Source organism: Rhinatrema bivittatum, chromosome 3 (assembly GCF_901001135.1).
Source record: "Rhinatrema bivittatum chromosome 3, aRhiBiv1.1, whole genome shotgun sequence".
NCBI lineage: Eukaryota > Metazoa > Chordata > Amphibia > Gymnophiona > Rhinatrematidae > Rhinatrema > Rhinatrema bivittatum.
Genome location: NC_042617.1, coordinates 359093810 through 359111501, shown reverse-complemented (window position 1 = coordinate 359111501; position 17692 = coordinate 359093810). Strand labels below are relative to the sequence as shown.

Sequence of the window (17692 nt, the reverse complement as noted above, 5' to 3'; positions counted from 1 at the left end):
CCTTACAAATGTGTGCCAGGTTCCTATAGAAACAAGCAATCCCATTTCCATTCCTCACAATATCAAGCATCCCATGTCTTTGTTCTGTTCCTTTCATTATTTGGAGTGGTTCCAGCTCCTTCATCAATTTTATGTACATTATACAGCTTCCTTGCTCTACATGCATAATTCTCTGGCTGCCTGCATACAATTCATTGGTGTCTGGTGTAAACAGTAAGCAGATGCACCCATTCCTGTGCCGCACTTCCCCTCATTTCTCACCCACCTCATTAGCAGCCCCTTTTTATGGTATACTTATGAGCAACCTGGTGACAAAAAAACTCAAGATATCTAACTCAGTGTTCACAGCTTCCTTCTTACCTGCCTTGTCACACCATCAATAAGGATATTAAGATCGGCTGTGCATGAACTTCATCTTGGTGCCTTGCCAACTTCTCTGTAAACTAATGTTCTTCATACTTCTTAATTCTATTTATTATTAGCAACTAAAGCAGCATTTCTACTTGCAACTTGTGGCTTTATAGATTCCCATTATCTCCAGAACCCGCTGTGAACGGCAACGACCTGTCTGCTGCAAATCCTTATTACTGACTTAAGCATCTCTGAATTGTGAATGTAAAAGATCTTTATATTCACTTATTAATTTTATGGGGTCCCTCACTTGTAACGTGTACTCCTCTGTTTCTGGTCACTGCAATCCTTGGCCTACATTTCAGAGTACTACTGTACAGCATCTTCAAATAAAGCACAAATATATACATAGTCTGTTTTCCCTAGAATAGATTAACATTCTTATTTATAAATAGGAGAAATTTTATTTTCAGTTTTTATTTTATTTTCCCTGGGAATTTCAATGTTATAACCAAATCAGTGGAAAACAACTTTGTTGTAACAGGAGAAAAATCAATTTTTAAAGTAGTGTTTCCACTGAAGATCTTTTGTTACAACATTGAAATTCCCAGGAAAAATTTTAAAAAAATGAAAACGAAGACACATATATAACATATATATTCCATTACTATATATTATTTAAAAATATATATATATATCCAGGGAGTCATTTCTTTGAACATATTTTGCTCTAAGGACATTTTTATCTGAATGCTCTAATATGCAAGTAAAGAGATAGGATTCTTATTTCTAGACGGTGTGTCACTATTAATGTGCTAGCACTATATAATAATCCTTAAAAACAATTGTGCGATATTTCCCTATCTAGTTGGCTGAACAGAGATACAAGCCTTGTGACCTTGGCCAAGCCACTTAACCCTCCATTGCCTCAGGGACAAATTTAAGAGGTCATTTACTAAACATTTTTCCCCAAAGACAGAGAATGGGAGAAAAACCATCGAGAATGAGGCCCTTAGATTGTAAGGCCTCTAGGGACAAGGAAATACCTGAATGCAATCCGCTCAGAAGTGTCACAAAAGACGGAATATAAATACAACAACAACAAAAAAAAAGAGATACCCTAGTAATTATACAACAGCTACACAGAAGCAATCCAAGCATTTCACTTTCATATAGGGATGTTCAAACACATAGAAATACTTTCCTAAAAATAATGCACACCTTTCTGTGCTGTAATTACATCAAAGTACTATCAAGTCAAGGGCAGCCCTGTAAGCTCAGGCTGCAGTGCTGACACATGGGAGATACAGACACCCTATCTATTGGGCCAGGCAGGAGAGGGAAAGCCATAAAGGTGGAGTACTCAGGCCCAGCTAGGGAGGGAGGGAAGATGGTGGCAGCTGCTGCTACAGGGCAGAGCCCAGGGTGAGCTTCGGAGGAAGGAACCCTCCAGCCTGAGAGGGCTACAAACGTTTGGACTGTGTGTTCTGGGTTTGGAGACGGGGTGGAGGTTGGAAGACAGGAGAAAGCAACAAAACAAAAACAGGCTGCCTCCCTCCCTTCTCATCTTCCCCATACACATACACAAACTCATTCTTTAAAAAAATAAAATAAAATAAGGCTATTTGTGGAAAATTGGCTCACAGTGCAGCAATATGGCAAAGAACTGCCTTAGAAGCATTGTAGCTAATGGGATAAGGGCTTCTCCTTACAGTGCCATTAGCATGAAAGGGAAAGTGTCACAGGCACTTTAATGTCATTTGTGGTGCCTAGGAAAATGAACTTATATTTTAGGATGATGTATCTTGGAACCTGTAAATCCCAAAATGATGCTATCATTGAGATTTAAGGCACAAAAATAACTCTTAAAAATAAACAGAAACAAAATGAATAATAAAATAGCTATATCTGCGTTTTGCTGATTTATTTTTTTTTGGTAGGGTAAGGAAAAGAACATGATGAATTTAATTCACACCAATACAAGGCAACCAAATCTGAAAGAAAATATTTGGAAAAGGTAATGAAAAGAAAAAACTAACAGTTGCAAAATAAACTTTTGCTCAACCCACGCATTTTCTTCTATGATCTTACCATGTATTCAAAAAGATACAAACTCCTTTAAGCTATTTTGTTTTATATACTATGAGGATTATTTTCTTTTATTTTTTTTGGAAGTAAAACTTACCGAGTACCATCTGCTTTCCAGCTTACTTTATATGGCTTCTGCTCCATAAATTTGATATTCTCCCTGTCCATGGAAACAGGCTGTGCTCCAGGGAATCCAGATCTAAAAAGAAAACACTTTTTTTTTTTTTTTTTTATAACTCTTAGATGCTGGGTAGCAATACAAGGCAATTAATGTTTTAAATCAATCTTACACAAGTCACGTTTTCCCCCCTCACATATCAGCTGTTGCTGAATGTTCGGTTTTATCCGTTGAGGAAAAGTATTATCCTTCATAACAAGGCTGCACCAAAGGTGTTTGATGGGCACAAGTTATCCATTTTACAGAATTCAAAATAAGCAAGGGTCATACGGAAAACACACCACAAATTTTACCAACAGATCTTTTGAAGAGGGTTAGTCTCTGGTGGAGACAGTCAAACCATGGGGAAAACAATGATTCGAGTTAAGCACATGGCAGGTATTTTCAAAGCCACCCACATGCATGTTTGCACAGAAATGGCTCATTCTAAAATTGCAAAGTGGTTGTGCACATAAAAGTATGTACATAACCCCAATTTCACATGTACTTTTACCTGCACAAAAAAAAAAAGGCTTTCCCGGTGGAGAGAAGCATGGAGTTGTAAATTATGTGCATACTTCCTAATTTAACACCTGTGTGTGTGAATTAACCCACTCAACTTGTGCCCTGCAAAAGGCAGGTATAATAACTGTGGGGGTTAGTTTGTATGTGTCCTTAAAAATACTTTTCAAAGTGAACTTTTGTGCTTTGGTAAGACATAAGTAGCACAGGTAATTAGAAAATTACCCTTATTGTGGCTACAACTGACCAAAAAAACCCAAAAAAAACATAAGACTATCTGAGATAATTCATAACAAAGGAATGACCTAGTTTCTGTAGCTCACTACTGTGTATCTTAAGTAGCCTACTCACTGTGTGAGTAGGCTACTTAAGATACACAGTAGCCTACTCACACTTGTGTGAGTAGGCTACTTGTTCCAGCTCTTGCCCTAGTGATCATAGACTTTTCTGAGGAAAAGATATTTTCTGTAACCAATCAGAAAGAAATAAAATGGGCAATGGCTTGCATCTTTCTGTAACGTGAGTATGTTTTCCAGCCGTTTTATTATTGACATATCCACACTACTCATATCATCTCTTTCTCCGCCTGCACAATAATAAAATGCCCTGAAATTTATTTTAGGCTCTCTTACCCTTCCCATCCACAGAACTGCTGGCATTTACGCTGGACCTCGCCTAACTTTGGCTGAGTTGTTACTTGAGTTACACGTTTAACTGCCACTCCTTCCAAGAAAACCGCACCCTTAAAAAGAAAAAAAAAAACAGAGAAATTGTTAATCTTCCAACAGCATTATTTAATAAAACCTAGCTACATATAACCCAAGCTGAAGCATACCATGAAGCAGAACTCAATGTCAATTTCTTTACTGTACAACCTGCTAACAAGGAGCATGAATCACATGTTTAGCCTTCTGTGTTCTAAGCCTCCGATCTCAAATTCCCTTGTGAGTCAAAAAAGAAGTTAAATGATTGAACAAACAGCTCTGGATTTTCCTTTTAACAGACTATTAAATAGCCTTATAAAATAGAATTTAAAAGAAAGCTGAAAGGCTGGTTCTGTCACTCAGGCAGATTCAGGTTCGAGTCTGCAGTAAGAGTCAGAGGCAACACTCAATCTCAGGAAGGGAGCGTGCTCATACTGTGGCAACCCCTGCAGGGCCTAAAAAGCAGTGATGAGCAATTGTATTACAGGAGATATCCCTCTAACCCCATAGGGTTGACAAGGGTTCTAGGTAATGTGAGGGCCTATATTCACATCCGCCTTCAACATCTAGGCTGCAAGGACAAAAGGCTGGCTGTTGGGGTAGAGCAGCCAGCAAAACTAACAGAACATGGGGTGATAATTCCTCTGTACAGGTCAGTAGTGAGAAAATAGTGCCCAGTTTTGGAACTTATACCAAATCTTGGAGGAAAAGCCCATACAATATTAATCATTATTAGCAAGATAGACTAGAGAAAGCCATGGTTATCCCTGGGACTGAGTAAGAATAGATAGATCTACTTTTTGAAGTCTGCCGGGTACTCGTGATGCAGACTGGGCACTGTTGGAGACAGAATGCTGGGCCTGATAGACCTTGGTCTGACCCAGCATGGCATTTATGTTTTTCGAAAGCCACATAATGTGACAAGTAGCCTAGTTTAGAGAATATGGCTATAAACTCTTAAGTGGAAATGATCAATACAAGTACTAATAAATCACTTTGAACAGCCCAGCAAAAATGTAAAGCCTGTATAAATAAATTTGAATAGAATCTAGGGAGAGGATATCATACAAGCATGGCTACCATACTTTTACTTTTAGTGTTGAGGGCCCATTATAATTTTCAATCATTTTTCAAAAGGTTTTTTTTGTTTTGTTTTTTTTTTTACTTTGCAAATAAAATCTTTTCTCAAGGAAAATGTAATGTAAAACTTGGGAAAATGTATACAAGCTTTGCATTTTTGCTGGGCTGTTCAAAATGATTTATTAAATACTTACAAACCAGGATTCAAATTTTGCTTCTCCCACCAATAGTCCTTTTCACCTTGGACAAGTTACTTCACTCTCCATTGCCTCAGGAGCAAATTTAGACTAAGTCCTGTGAGGCAGGAAACAACCTACAGTCATTTGCTTTGAGCTCAGATTTCATAAAGGCAAGAAATTAAATAGACACAAAAAAAAAGCCCAATAACGCATTCAAATAAGAATATTGAAACTAACAAAAAATGGGTCCTATATAAATACTCTTAAACCCTTGCTAGTATCATCAACAGTGCAGGCAGCCAATTCAATTCGGCAAAAGCACAACAAATCATCATATACCAGACTTGTACCCAAATGATGTCATTTTTAGTTTTTTATTTTTAGTTTTTCTTGCATCTAAAATATGTGAAATGGCTACAGCTATTGTCAAAGACCATAGGGTAGTTCTTATTATAATCAATTACTTTGCCAGTATTAGTCCAATTGATGTCCATGGGGACAAATACAAAAATGTGAAGATACAAAATCAGTACTTAACTTAAGTGCTTTTCTCAAGTCACCAGTGAATGATCAATTTCACCGTTATTCAGTCACAGGGAGCCATGGCCAGACACAACAATGTTTCAACATAAATTATGTCTGTTTCAGGGGCCAGCAAAAGTGATTTATCATTTGAAGGCACTTCAAACATGACTGCTATGCAAGAAAAATTAAAGATAAAAAACTAAAAATGACACACTGAGCACAAGTATGGTATTTGATTAAAATTGGTGGTGCTTTTGCTCATTTAGGGGTCGCTTTTCAAAGAAGCGCGCATGTCCATGTGTGCGTGGTTCTCGGCGCGCACCACACGGTCGCATCTATTTTATAACACGCGCACCTGTGTTACAAAATACGATATCCAGGTGATGCATTGTCCTTTCGCACCAAGGATATCTCCCCAAGGCCTACTGCCCAGGAGGGAAGGGTTAGGTCGGCCGTCATAGTTGGTGATTCGATTATTAGGAATGTAGATAGCTGGGTGGCGGGTGGGCGTGAGGATCGCCTGGTAACTTGCCTACCTGGTGCAAAGGTGACAGACCTCACGCGTCACCTAGATAGGATTTTAGACAGTGCTGGGGAGGAGCCGGCTGTCGTGGTACATGTGGGCACCAACGACATAGGAAAATGTGGGAGGGAGGTTCTGGAAGCCAAATTTAGGCTCTTAGGTAGAAAGCTTAAATCCAGAAACTTCAGGGTAGCATTCTCTGAAATGCTCCCTGTTCCACACGCAGGTCACCAGAGGCAGGCAGAGCTCCGGAGTCTCAATGCGTGGATGAGACGATGGTGCAAGGAAGAGGGATTCAGTTTTGTTAGGAACTGGGGAACCTTTTGGGGAAGGGGGGAGTCTCTTCCGAAGGGATGGGCTCCACCTTAACCAGGGTGGAACCAGTCTGCTGGTGCTAACCTTTAAAAAGGAGATAGAGCAGCTTTTAAACTAGAACAAAGGGGAAAGCCAACAGTCGCTCAGCAGCGCATGGTTCGGAGAGAGGTATCTTCAAAGGATACTAATGATGCATTAGAATTAGGGCATCCCGACAGTGAGATTCCAATAATAAGAAAAGTAGTCCAAGTGCCTGAAACTAAAAACTCACCTGAGCTAAAAAATTCTAATTTATCCCTATCAATTAAAAAGCAGAATGAAAATACAAACAAAAAACAAACTTTGAAATGATAGGAGTATACTACCGTCCACTTGGTCAAGATGGTGAGACTGACAGTGAAATGCTAAGAGAAATTAGGGAAGCTAACCAAATTGGTACTGCGGTAATGAGAGATTTCAATTACCCCAATATTGACTGGGTAAATGTATCATCAGTACATGCTAGAGATATAAAGTTCTTGGATGGAATAAATGACATTTTTATGGAGCAACTGGTTCAGGAACAGACAAGAGAGGGAGCAATTTTAGATCTATTTCTCAGTGGAGGACAGGATTTGGTGAGAGAGGTAACGGTGGTGGGGCTGCATGGCAATAGTGATCATATGATCAAATTTGAATTAATGACTGGAAGGGGCACAGTAAGCAAATACACAGCTCTCGTGCTAAACTTTCAAAAGGGAAACTTTGATAAAATGCGAAAAATTATTAGAAAAAAACTGAAAGCAGCAGCTACAAAGGTAAAAAGTGTGCAAGAGGCGTGGTCATTGTTGAAAAATACCAGTCTAGAAGCACAGTCCAGATGTATTCCACACATTAAGAAAGGTGGAAAGAAGGCAAAACAATTACCGGCATAGTTAAAAGGGGAGGTGAAAGAAGCTATTTTAGCCAAAAGATCTTCATTCAAAAATTGGAAGAAGGATCCAAAAGAAGAAAATAGGATAAAGCATAAACATTGGCAAGTTAAATGTAAGACATTGATAAGACAGGCTAAGAGAGAATTTGAAAAGAAGTTGGCCGAAGAGGCAAAAACTCACAGTAAAAACTTTTTAAAATATATCCGAAGCAGAAAGCCTGTGAGGGAGTCAGTTAGACCGTTAGATGATCGAGGAATTGAAGGGGCACTTAGAGAAGATAAGGCCATTGCAGAAAGATTAAATGATTTCTTTGCTTCGATGTTTACTGAAGAGGATTTTGAGGAGGTACCAGTACTGGAGAAGGTTTTCATGGGTAATGATTCAGATGGACTGAACCAAATCACAGTGAACCTAGAAGATGTGGTAGGCCTGATTCACAAACTGAAGAGTAGTAAATCACCTGGACCGGATGGTATACACCCCAGAGTTCTGAAGGAACTAAAAAATGAAATTTCAGACCTATTAGTAAAAATTTGTAACCTATCATTAAAATCATCTATTGTACCTGAAGACTGGAGGATAGTTAATATAACCCCAATATTTAAAAAGGGCTCCAGGGGTGATTCAGTTAGCCTGACTTCAGTGCCAGGAAAAATAGTGGAAAGTGTTCTAAATATCAAAATCACAGAACATATAATAAACATGTGGACAAAGGTGAACCAGTAGATGTAGTGTACTTGGATTTTCAGAAGGCGTTTGACAAAGTTCTTCATGAGAGGCTTCTAGGAAAAATAAAAAGTCATGGGATAGGAGGCAATGTCCTTTAGTGGATTACAAATTGGTTAAAACACAGGAAACAGAGTAGGATTAAATGGACTATTTTCTCAGTGGAAGGGAGTAGGCAGTGGAGTGCCTCAGGGATCTGTATTGGGACCCTTATTTTTCAATATATTTATAAATGATCTGGAAAGAAATTGACGAGTGAGGCAATCAAATTTGTAGATGATACAAAATTGTTCAGAGCAGTTAAATCACAAGCAGATTGTGATAAATTGCAGGAAGACCTTGTGAGACTGGAAAATTGGGCATCCAAATGGCAGATGAAATTTAATGTGGATAAGTGCAAGGTGATGCATATAGGGAAAAATAACCCATGTTATAGTTACACAATGTTAGGTTCCATATTAGGTGCTACCACCCAAGAAAGAGATCTAGGCGTCATAGTGGATAACACATTGAAATTGTCGGTTCAGTATGCTGCGGCAGTCAAAAAAGCAAACAGAACATTGGGAATTATTAGAAAGGGAATGGTGAATAAAACGGAAAATGTCATAATGCCTCTGTATCGCTCCATGGTGAGACCGCACCTTGAATACTGTGTACAATTCTGGTCGCCGCATCTCAAAAAAGATATAGTTGCGATGGAGAAGGTACACAGAAGGACGACCAAAATGATAAGGGGAATGGAACAACTCCCCTATGAGGAAAGACTAAAGAGATTAGGACTTTTCAGCTTGGAGAAGAGACGGCTGAAGAGGGATATGATAGAGGTGTTTAAAATCATGAGAGGTCTAGAAAGGGTAGATTTGAAACGGTTATTTATTCTTTCAGATAATAGAAAGACTAGGGGGCATTTCATGAAGTTAGCAATTAGCACATTTAAGACTAATCGGATAAAACCTTTTTTTAACTCAATGCACAATTAAACTCTGGAATTTGTTGCCAGAAGATGTGGTTAGTGCAGTTAGTATAGCTGTGTTTAAAAAAGGATTGGATAAGTTCTTGGAGGAGAAGTCCATTACCTGCTATTAACTGACTTAGAAAATAACCATTGCTATTATTAGCAACAGTAACATGGAATAGACTTAGTTTTTGGGTACTTGCCAGGTTCTTATGGCCTGGATTGGCCACTGTTAGAAACAGGATGCTGGGCTTGATGGACCCTTGGTCTGACCCAGTATGGCATGTTTTTATGTGCAGGCGGCGCACACTGGGAAAGGCAAATTTTTTATTAATACGCACGGCGACACAATTTGGCTTCCCCCAGTTCCCTGCTAGTCCACTCCGGGCCTGTTTTAAAATGCGAGCGATGCATGCAAGGCCCGGCCATGCACGTGAACTCCGGTTTTTACGCACATGCGTCTTTGAAAATCCAGGCTTTAATTGGCTGCCTACACAATTTATGATACCAGCAAGGGTGGAAGAAAGTAAAGTAAATCTAATATCTAATCTAAAATCATGAAACCAAGGACCTAAATAAGTATACCACAAGAAAGCAATGGTGAATATGATAGAGATGTTGAAAAATCTAGAAGATATTACAAAGCAGGCATAAGAAGCAAATCTTTTTCATAGGAAAGAATGTCTTACAACAAGAAGTCACAGTATGAGGACTTGGGGGAGGGGGAGGCATGAGGCAAACTCAGGAGCACTGTCAGACAGATTATATTTCTTCAAGGAAAGGTGATAGATGCATGAAAACCGCCACTGGAGGCGGTGGAAACTAAAATAGCAACGAAATTAAAATCAGCATGAGAGAAGGCCAGATGATCCCTAAAGGTAAAGAATTAAAGGAAAAGTCAGAGATAAATTGGGGTCTATGGCTACACCAGGACTGAAACTGGGCAGACTAAATAGGTCCTTTTCTTCAGTCTATTACAGTGGTAGAAAGAGCTAGGAAGCTGCAGTATGGCAAACAATCCACCATTGTCTCCTGTAGGAGATACCAGATGTTTAGTACTCTGCAGCAAAATATGAAATCTCTTAAAAAATGGAAACTGACTTGAATTCCAACATGGCATACAGAGATGATGAACTTTGGCCAGAACAGCAATACATGGCTGAGTTATTTGCTCTGCCAGCACAGCTGTTTAAGTAGGCCTCTCTGATGCATAACAACTTTTCTCCATAAACAAACATTCTGAGAAAAAAAACAGCCAGGTATGAGTAAGACGTTAAAGAACTTCAGCGGAACCCAAATCTGGAGACAACAGCTAACCCAAGAAGGCAGACTTATCAGACAGGTCGGCTCACAGGTGAGCTCTGCCACAGCCAAGTCAGCTCAATGATCAAGATGTCACATGATCGAGATCATGCTCCCCTCTCAGGAGTTGTCTCGGGGCAGGAGCTGGCACTAGCCAGAGACTGGCTGTCTAGCAGTATGAAATGGAGAAGACACACCATTTTCTTACTCCTGTTTAATACTTATAAAAACAACACAGGAGAGGGATTCGGGGAGGCGGCCATCAAAGGAAGACCCAACACCTGAAGTCGACACCTGAGCCATCACTCTCTGGCCGTCCCTGCAGCCCAGATCAGCTTCAGCATACTGGAGGTACTTGAACATAAAGTCTCCTGCCTGCTGCAATGTAGCCCAAGATAATGGAGAATTTTAACATGTGCTGTCATTCCCAGAACATCCTCCGTGAGCCACAGCATCCCCCAAAGATCTGCAAACCAGACATCTAGAATGGTGAGACTGATGGTAATCTTCTAAAGTTATGAGGGCTAGTGAACTATGTCAATTAATATGCAAAGCAAGTCAAAATTATCTGATGTGTTCTGCTAAGTTTACCTCTAAGATGCTAAGCTGTAGTCATAAGTAGATGCAGGGTTAAGGATTGCTGTATAAGTGTCTTCTCTAAAATCCATAAATTGCTTGTATTATTCTAGCTGGTACGCTTGATATGTCTGATAAGTAAAGGTCTATTTCTGATGAACTAGTGTCCTTTCCTGAGCTGCTTGTATTGCATAGAAGGTAAATAAGTGGTAATTTCCAGTAGCACTGCCTCTCCCCAGAGAGACAGGGCAAGACAAAGGGGGGTGGAAAGTGGGCTGTCCCCCACAGGCTACACAATGCCCTTATTTTGCTTACTCTCCCTCAAAAGTAGGCAAGGAGAGAACAATGAAACAAAGGAAGGAGAAAAAAAGTTTACTTATCTGTAAACAAGGCTCTGCGCAGGCAGCAGAATTAGCCATAATATGTGGGTGATATCTGAAATCACCGACAGACCCAGCTCTCAGAGCTCAGTAAAGACTTTACTGAGCATGTGAAGGAGTTTACGAATGGCAACTGCCCAATGAGTGCCTCACTCTTCCATAACAAACTGTAGCAAAGTAGTTGATTCTCCAGGGAAGAAGGTGGATATTAAATGTGGCTAATTTATCCTGCTGTCTAGGGAGAGCTCTGTTTATAGGTAAGCAAACTTGCTTTCTCTATCGACAAGTAGGCATAAATTAGCCATATTGTGGAGGGAATCCCAAGCTGAGGGTTACAGTGAGCAGCAATCCACTTAAGTCAACACAGCCCCACCAGGTGGAGAGTGGACTACTGGATAAACAGGCTACACAGAACTGCTTGTCAAAAGTTATTGTCTCCTTAGGACATGCTGTCCAAACAGTAGTGGGACAAAGGTGTGCACAGATGACCAAGCAACAATTTCAATGGAAGTGGCCCTCAGATGAGCCACTGAAGTTGCCATGACTTGGACAGAGTTTATAATCTGTAACCAACCAGCCTATACTGTGATATCTAGTCCACTAGCTAACTGGACAGAGTGTGTTTGGCAATTACCATTTGCAATCTATTGAGATCAAAGGGCATGAACAGTTCACAAGCTTGATGGTGAGGTTGAATCCTCTTTAGATAATAGGCAAAAGATTTCTTACAGCCCAAGAAAAAAAGATTTATTTATTTATTTTTAATTTTTCTATACTGAAGTTCCTGTACGAATACAGATCACACCGGTTTACATAACAACAACAAAATTCGCTTAGGAGCGTTACATATAACATATAACAGAGAGCAACATAACTAAGGAGGCATCCAAATATGAAAGAATTTTAAACTTAATATATAAAGCAGAACATCTTAATATAAACATGATATATAGTATAAACCTAATATATAGTAAGCAGAACATATCATATCATATCAATTAACTTCTCGTAAATTAACTTCCCTTTATGTGCATGTGGTCTTGGAAAGAATGTAGGTAGAACACTTAGTAAAATATTAGAAAATGAGTATTAATGCAACAGAAGAATTATTTAGAAGAGAATTTAATTTTAGACTATTGGAATAAATTTAGAAAGACTTATGGAATGGAGACACTGTTTCCTTGACAGATCCATTTTGAAGTCCTTGAAAAGCTGAATATAAAAAATAAAATAAGTATCAATAACGGATACTCTGTTATGTGGATCCAGTTGGGTATCTTGGCAACATTTTATACAGTTAATCTTGAGATATTTTTGGACTAGTTACAGTCTATAGGATTAGGTTGAACAGGTTTAGCCCTTCTTTACGAATAGGGAACAGCAGGTAAGAATAGGAAAGGGTTGTTTGTCCTGGAAAAAGTTGGTGTCTAGGGTATCACAGGAATCTACTTTATCAGCAGTATTGTTGCTTTTTATTTACAACCATTGGGATAGGAATTGTCAGCATTAAATGTTTTATGTATACAGATAATATCCAATTGAGTTTTTGTTATAACCAAGATGGGACAGATTAACTGATGTTTAAATACAATTAGTGAATGGATCAATACAAATAAATTGGTCTTGAATTTGCAAAAAACAATACTCAAAATAGGGAGGAATTTTCCACCTATAAGTATACTCAGTTAACAGTTGCACATTATATTCCTCCTATTGTGACTAAAGTTTGTGATTTGAGAGAAGTCTGATTTAGTTTAGAGCCCCAGATAAAGACCTTTGCCAAGGCAGTGTTCCTTAAGTTAAGAATGGTCAGGCACGTATAGATCTAAGAATGGTGGCACAGGCTTTGGTTTTATACAAATTGGACTGCAGCAATGCATTTATTTATTAAAAATATTTATATTCAGTTTATATCGAAATAATGTGGTAAGCAGATGACAATAATTAAACAAAAATATACATACAGATCATATTAAAAATAAATACATGACAATTATAAGCAATTGAAATAATAGAAATTGAACATAAAAATTAAAAAAATTCTTATTGAGCAGCATTAAAAGTTAAATATTAAAATTCAATCTAGTTGAAAGGCCTGCCTAAAAAAGTACGCTTTCACTTGTTTTCTAAAAACACCAATATCTTTGGTAACACATAGTACCAGCAATAATGCATTCTACAGGCCCATTACAGAAAAAGGCCTTTGATGTATCTCCTTTAAACGGGCAGTCTTAATGGAAGGAACTAGAAATAAGTTCTGATCTGAAGAATGCAACAATCAACTGGGAGCATAAGATTGCAATAGGCTTGTCAGATAACTTGGGCATTATATTTGGGATTACCAAAAGTGTTAGGAGTTCTGCAGTTAGTCCAACATGCAGTTGTAAGAACAATTACAGAAGTGGGATATAATGAAAGAATAACCCCTAGCCTGAGGAAACTTGATTGCCAGTTTATTTATTTATTTATTTGAAGAGTTTTATATACCATTATTCGGTAAAGCCATCATAACGGTTTACATAGTGAACAAATATATCCAAGGAAATTTTGAAAATATTATTATAACATAGTGAACATTACAGTAAAACATAGTATAACAATTCTAGGAAGTAATGTAAGGTTGGAAGAGGAGGGAAATGTGTTAGATAGTATATTATAGTTATTAGTTCATTTGAGAGTTGGTATGAGCAGATGATTGGGGGTCCATGAAGAATTTGCGAAACTAAAGTTTTTAGGTCTTTTTTGAAGGTTTTTATGTTGTGTTGAGTTCTCAGGTCTTCAGGTAGAGTGTTCCAAAGATTGGGGGAGGCGATGGAGAAGGCTCTTTCTCTTGCTGATGTTAGATGAGCATCTTTGATGGTGGGGATTAATAAGTAGTTTGAGTTATTGGATCGTAGATTTCTTGAGGAGTTTTGAAGAGTTATGTTAAGGGTGTTTAGGCCTTGATGATCATTGTTAAGAATTTTGTGGATGATGGTCATGGATTTGTATGCAATTCGTGCAGTAATAGGGAGCCAGTGAAGTGAGGATAAAATGGTTGTTTCTTTTTGTTCCAGTAAGGCTCTAGCAGCGGAGTTCTGAAGTATTTGGAGTGGTTTGAGGGAAGAGAAGGGTATTCCCATTAGTAGGGAGTTATAGTAGTCGAAGGTGGAGAAGATAAGAAGCTGAAGGACGGTTCTGAAATCATCAGTGTTGAGAAATGGTTTAAGATGTCTTAGGGTAAGGAGTCTGTGGTATCCTTCTTTGGTTTTATTTGAGATGTGGTTCTTAAACGATAGGTCTTTGTCAATGATAATTCCAAGGTTTCTGGTGTGGGTGGTAGGAATTATAGATGTCATATGTTTGTCTGGAATTAACAGGGGTGGAGGAACTGGATTCTGTTTTTTATCCATCAGAATAATTTCGGTTTTGTCAAAATTGATTATGAGTTTCAGGGAATTTAGGAGAATGTATAATGTATAATTTATGAAAATGTATAATTTAAAATCTTGGTACTTATGCATAAGGCCATAAATGGCAACTGTTTTTGTCTTGGGTACAAGATCTAATTTCGTGAGGTGACATTCAATGCATTCTTCTAGCACACATTTATTTTTTATACCATCTTTTAAGAATTTTATTTAATTTTCAAACATTTATTGACCGCACACATCACAAGATATGTTCATTGCGGAGTACAGAGAGATAAAAGCGTACATAATCATGTTAAACTACAATAAGAAACAGGCATGGTCTATAGACTGCCTATCATTTTTAGTATGGACATTGTTTTAAATTGCAAGAGACTAGAAAGAGAGCATTTTCAATTGCAGGGTCCATTTTATGGAAGAGAGTGAACTTGGATGTGAAATGGATTTGTATAAGTGTTTTTATGATTAAGTATACTCTGATTGAATTTGTGTCATGAATGTGAGCCCTAGAGCTGTGACATGGTTGGACACATTTTTACTGGGACTGGTACTAGGGCTTCACCTATACCAGCCCCGTTTCCCTACAGATTGAATCCTTGAGTTCCAGGGGATGGCAAGACTTAGGCAAGAGTCCTGTAAGAAGCGGTCAGAGGAAGTCTTATAGCAGGCAGCAGTCAGAGCAGTTAATGAGCACATGGTGTCAAGTTCCAGGCCAAGGTCAGGGCAGGTGGCAATCAGGCAGTGTCAAGGTCCAGTCTTACAGTCAGGGCAGGTGGCAATCAGGCAGTGTCAAGGTCCAGTCTTACAGTCAGGGCAGGTGGCAATCAGGCAGTGTCAAGGTCCAGTCTTACAGTCAGGACAGGCAACAATCTAAAAGAGTAGTCATTATGCAAGGCCAGGGTCAGAACCAGGAATCAGTCAGATGGATCGACAAGACAAATGCAAGACACCAAAGGACCAGCACAGCAAGTCAGGGTACGGGAGGGGCAAGGAAATAACAAGGCAGGACTAGGTAACAGCAAGACAGGGCAATGAGGAAGCACGACAAGGCACAGACAGGCATGGAGAAGTAGCTGCACATGCTGCAAGGCAGGAGGACCTGTCGCCAAGGCACTAAAGAACAGGATAGCTGGGTTTAAAAAGGGCAGCCTCCCGTGACATCATCAAGCAGCACCACTCGGACTTTCCTACCACATGGCCTTCTATAGGAGCGAAAGTGCATGCAATAGCAGCAGTGTAAAGCTGTGAGCAGGAGAGCCTGGGGACAGGATGGATCAGCAGCATCTGGAAATGAGTGCGACCAGTCAAATGTTACAATATGTTCACAGACTTGGGCAGAGTTTGTTTGATTTGGTGGTGTATAAGAAATAAATTAAATGAAACTTTATGAATGAACTATTAGAATCTACAGTATATGCATTTTAATAACTACAAATAAATAGCCTGATTAAGGTAGAATGCAGACACATCTTCCTGAAGCAACTTGGGATGAGTTCATAGAACCACCCTATTATGAAAAAACTGAATGTATGGGGAGTATGAAACCAGAGTCTGTAGTTCACTTATTCTTCATGTCAAAGAGATATCTTTTTCATGCTAAGAAATTTCAAGTCTACCAACTTGAGAGGTTCGAAAGGAAGCTTCAAGATTTGAGCTAGGACTATATTAAGGTGCCAAGACAATGGAGGTTTAACTCCAGAGGTTTTGAATATCACAATCTTTTCATTAATTTGATACCAAGGGATGGAAAAAGACTGTAGCCCCTTTTACCCGCTGATGATATACTGCAATATCACTGAGATGAACTCTGAAAGAAGAGGTGCTAAGGTTGAGGGTGAGAGGAAAAGCAGATGCTGAAGCACATTCCTCGGGCCACAGAAAGTATCCAGGTGGCTGATCCTACACTAAGTTAAGATCCTCTTCCATCTGAAACCATGAATCTTCTGATTGAATGTTTCCTGGCAAAAATCATAACATCCTCCACCTCTTTGGGAAGGAGAAAAGAGGCAACTACAGCGCATCCAGCATTCATGGCAAGAGCTTGCCTTCTTCCTGTGTGATGAGAGTGGGAGACATTTCCAATGAAACCAGAAACTGAATTGACTCTGACGACATCTGGATACCACACTTGCCATGGCCAGGCTGATGCTACAAGGATTATTCTCACCTTGTCCCAAAGGATCTCTTCTGGACAGTCCTTGACAATTAGAAGAATAAGTGGATATGCACAGAGTAGGCAGATGCTCTAGTCTAGACCAAAAGCAGCAGGTGCTGATCTGTAGCTGACTGGATACATGTGTAGCAGTTGTGGGCCCTTGTGCTGAGCATGGTTGGCACAGCCTAGAAGGTGAAACTACTAGGCCCATACTGACAGCTGGCGGACACACCATTGACTGGGATGAAACTGGACCTTAATCTATACCAGCCCCGTTCCCTGCAGGTTGAGTCCTTGGGTTCCAGGAGCCGGCAAGACTTAGGCAAGTGTGCCAACAGGTGATCAGAAAGAATCCAAAGCCGGCTGAGGTCAGGGCTGGTTGCAATCAGATATAGGCCAAAGGTCAGAGCAGGCAACAAGCAAGGCAGTGAAGGTATCCATAGCTCAGGTCAGTGGCAGGCAGCAGGCAAGAGTGGTCTGGGTCCGTAGCAAGGTCAATACCAGATCATCAGGCAGAGAAGGGACCAGGACTAGACAGGCTGGGAGCAGGAATGAGGCTGGAAGGCAGGAACAAGGCAAGGCTGAAGTAGAGGCAAGGAGGCTGGACAAGACTAGGCTGGGCAGGTAAAACAGGATGGACGAGGCATGGCAGGCTGTTCAGGAACATGGCAGGCAGGCACTGTAGAAGCTATAGGAGGACCTGCTGCTGAGGTGATGGCTGGGAGCAAGTGCTGAGTTGAAGTATCCAGCCAGCGCTGATGTCATCCCTGAGCATCTCTGTCAGTTTTCCTAGGGCATAAATAAATTCAAAGAATAATGCAATGCAAACA

General features: G+C 39.6%; 1 protein-coding gene across 2 annotated transcripts in view; it reads right to left on the bottom strand.

The window, feature by feature from the left end:
* RNGTT (RNA guanylyltransferase and 5'-phosphatase) overlaps window positions 1–17692 on the bottom strand; it is a 1209919-nt gene that overhangs the window by 930708 nt on the left and 261519 nt on the right. For both annotated transcript variants that reach the window (XM_029595427.1, XM_029595426.1), the window contains exons 7-8: window positions 3751–3860; window positions 2537–2638 (exon numbers count right to left, since the gene is read on the bottom strand). In XM_029595427.1, coding sequence (XP_029451287.1) covers window positions 2537–2638; window positions 3751–3860 — 212 coding nt within the window. The remainder of the gene's footprint in view (window positions 1–2536; window positions 2639–3750; window positions 3861–17692) is intronic.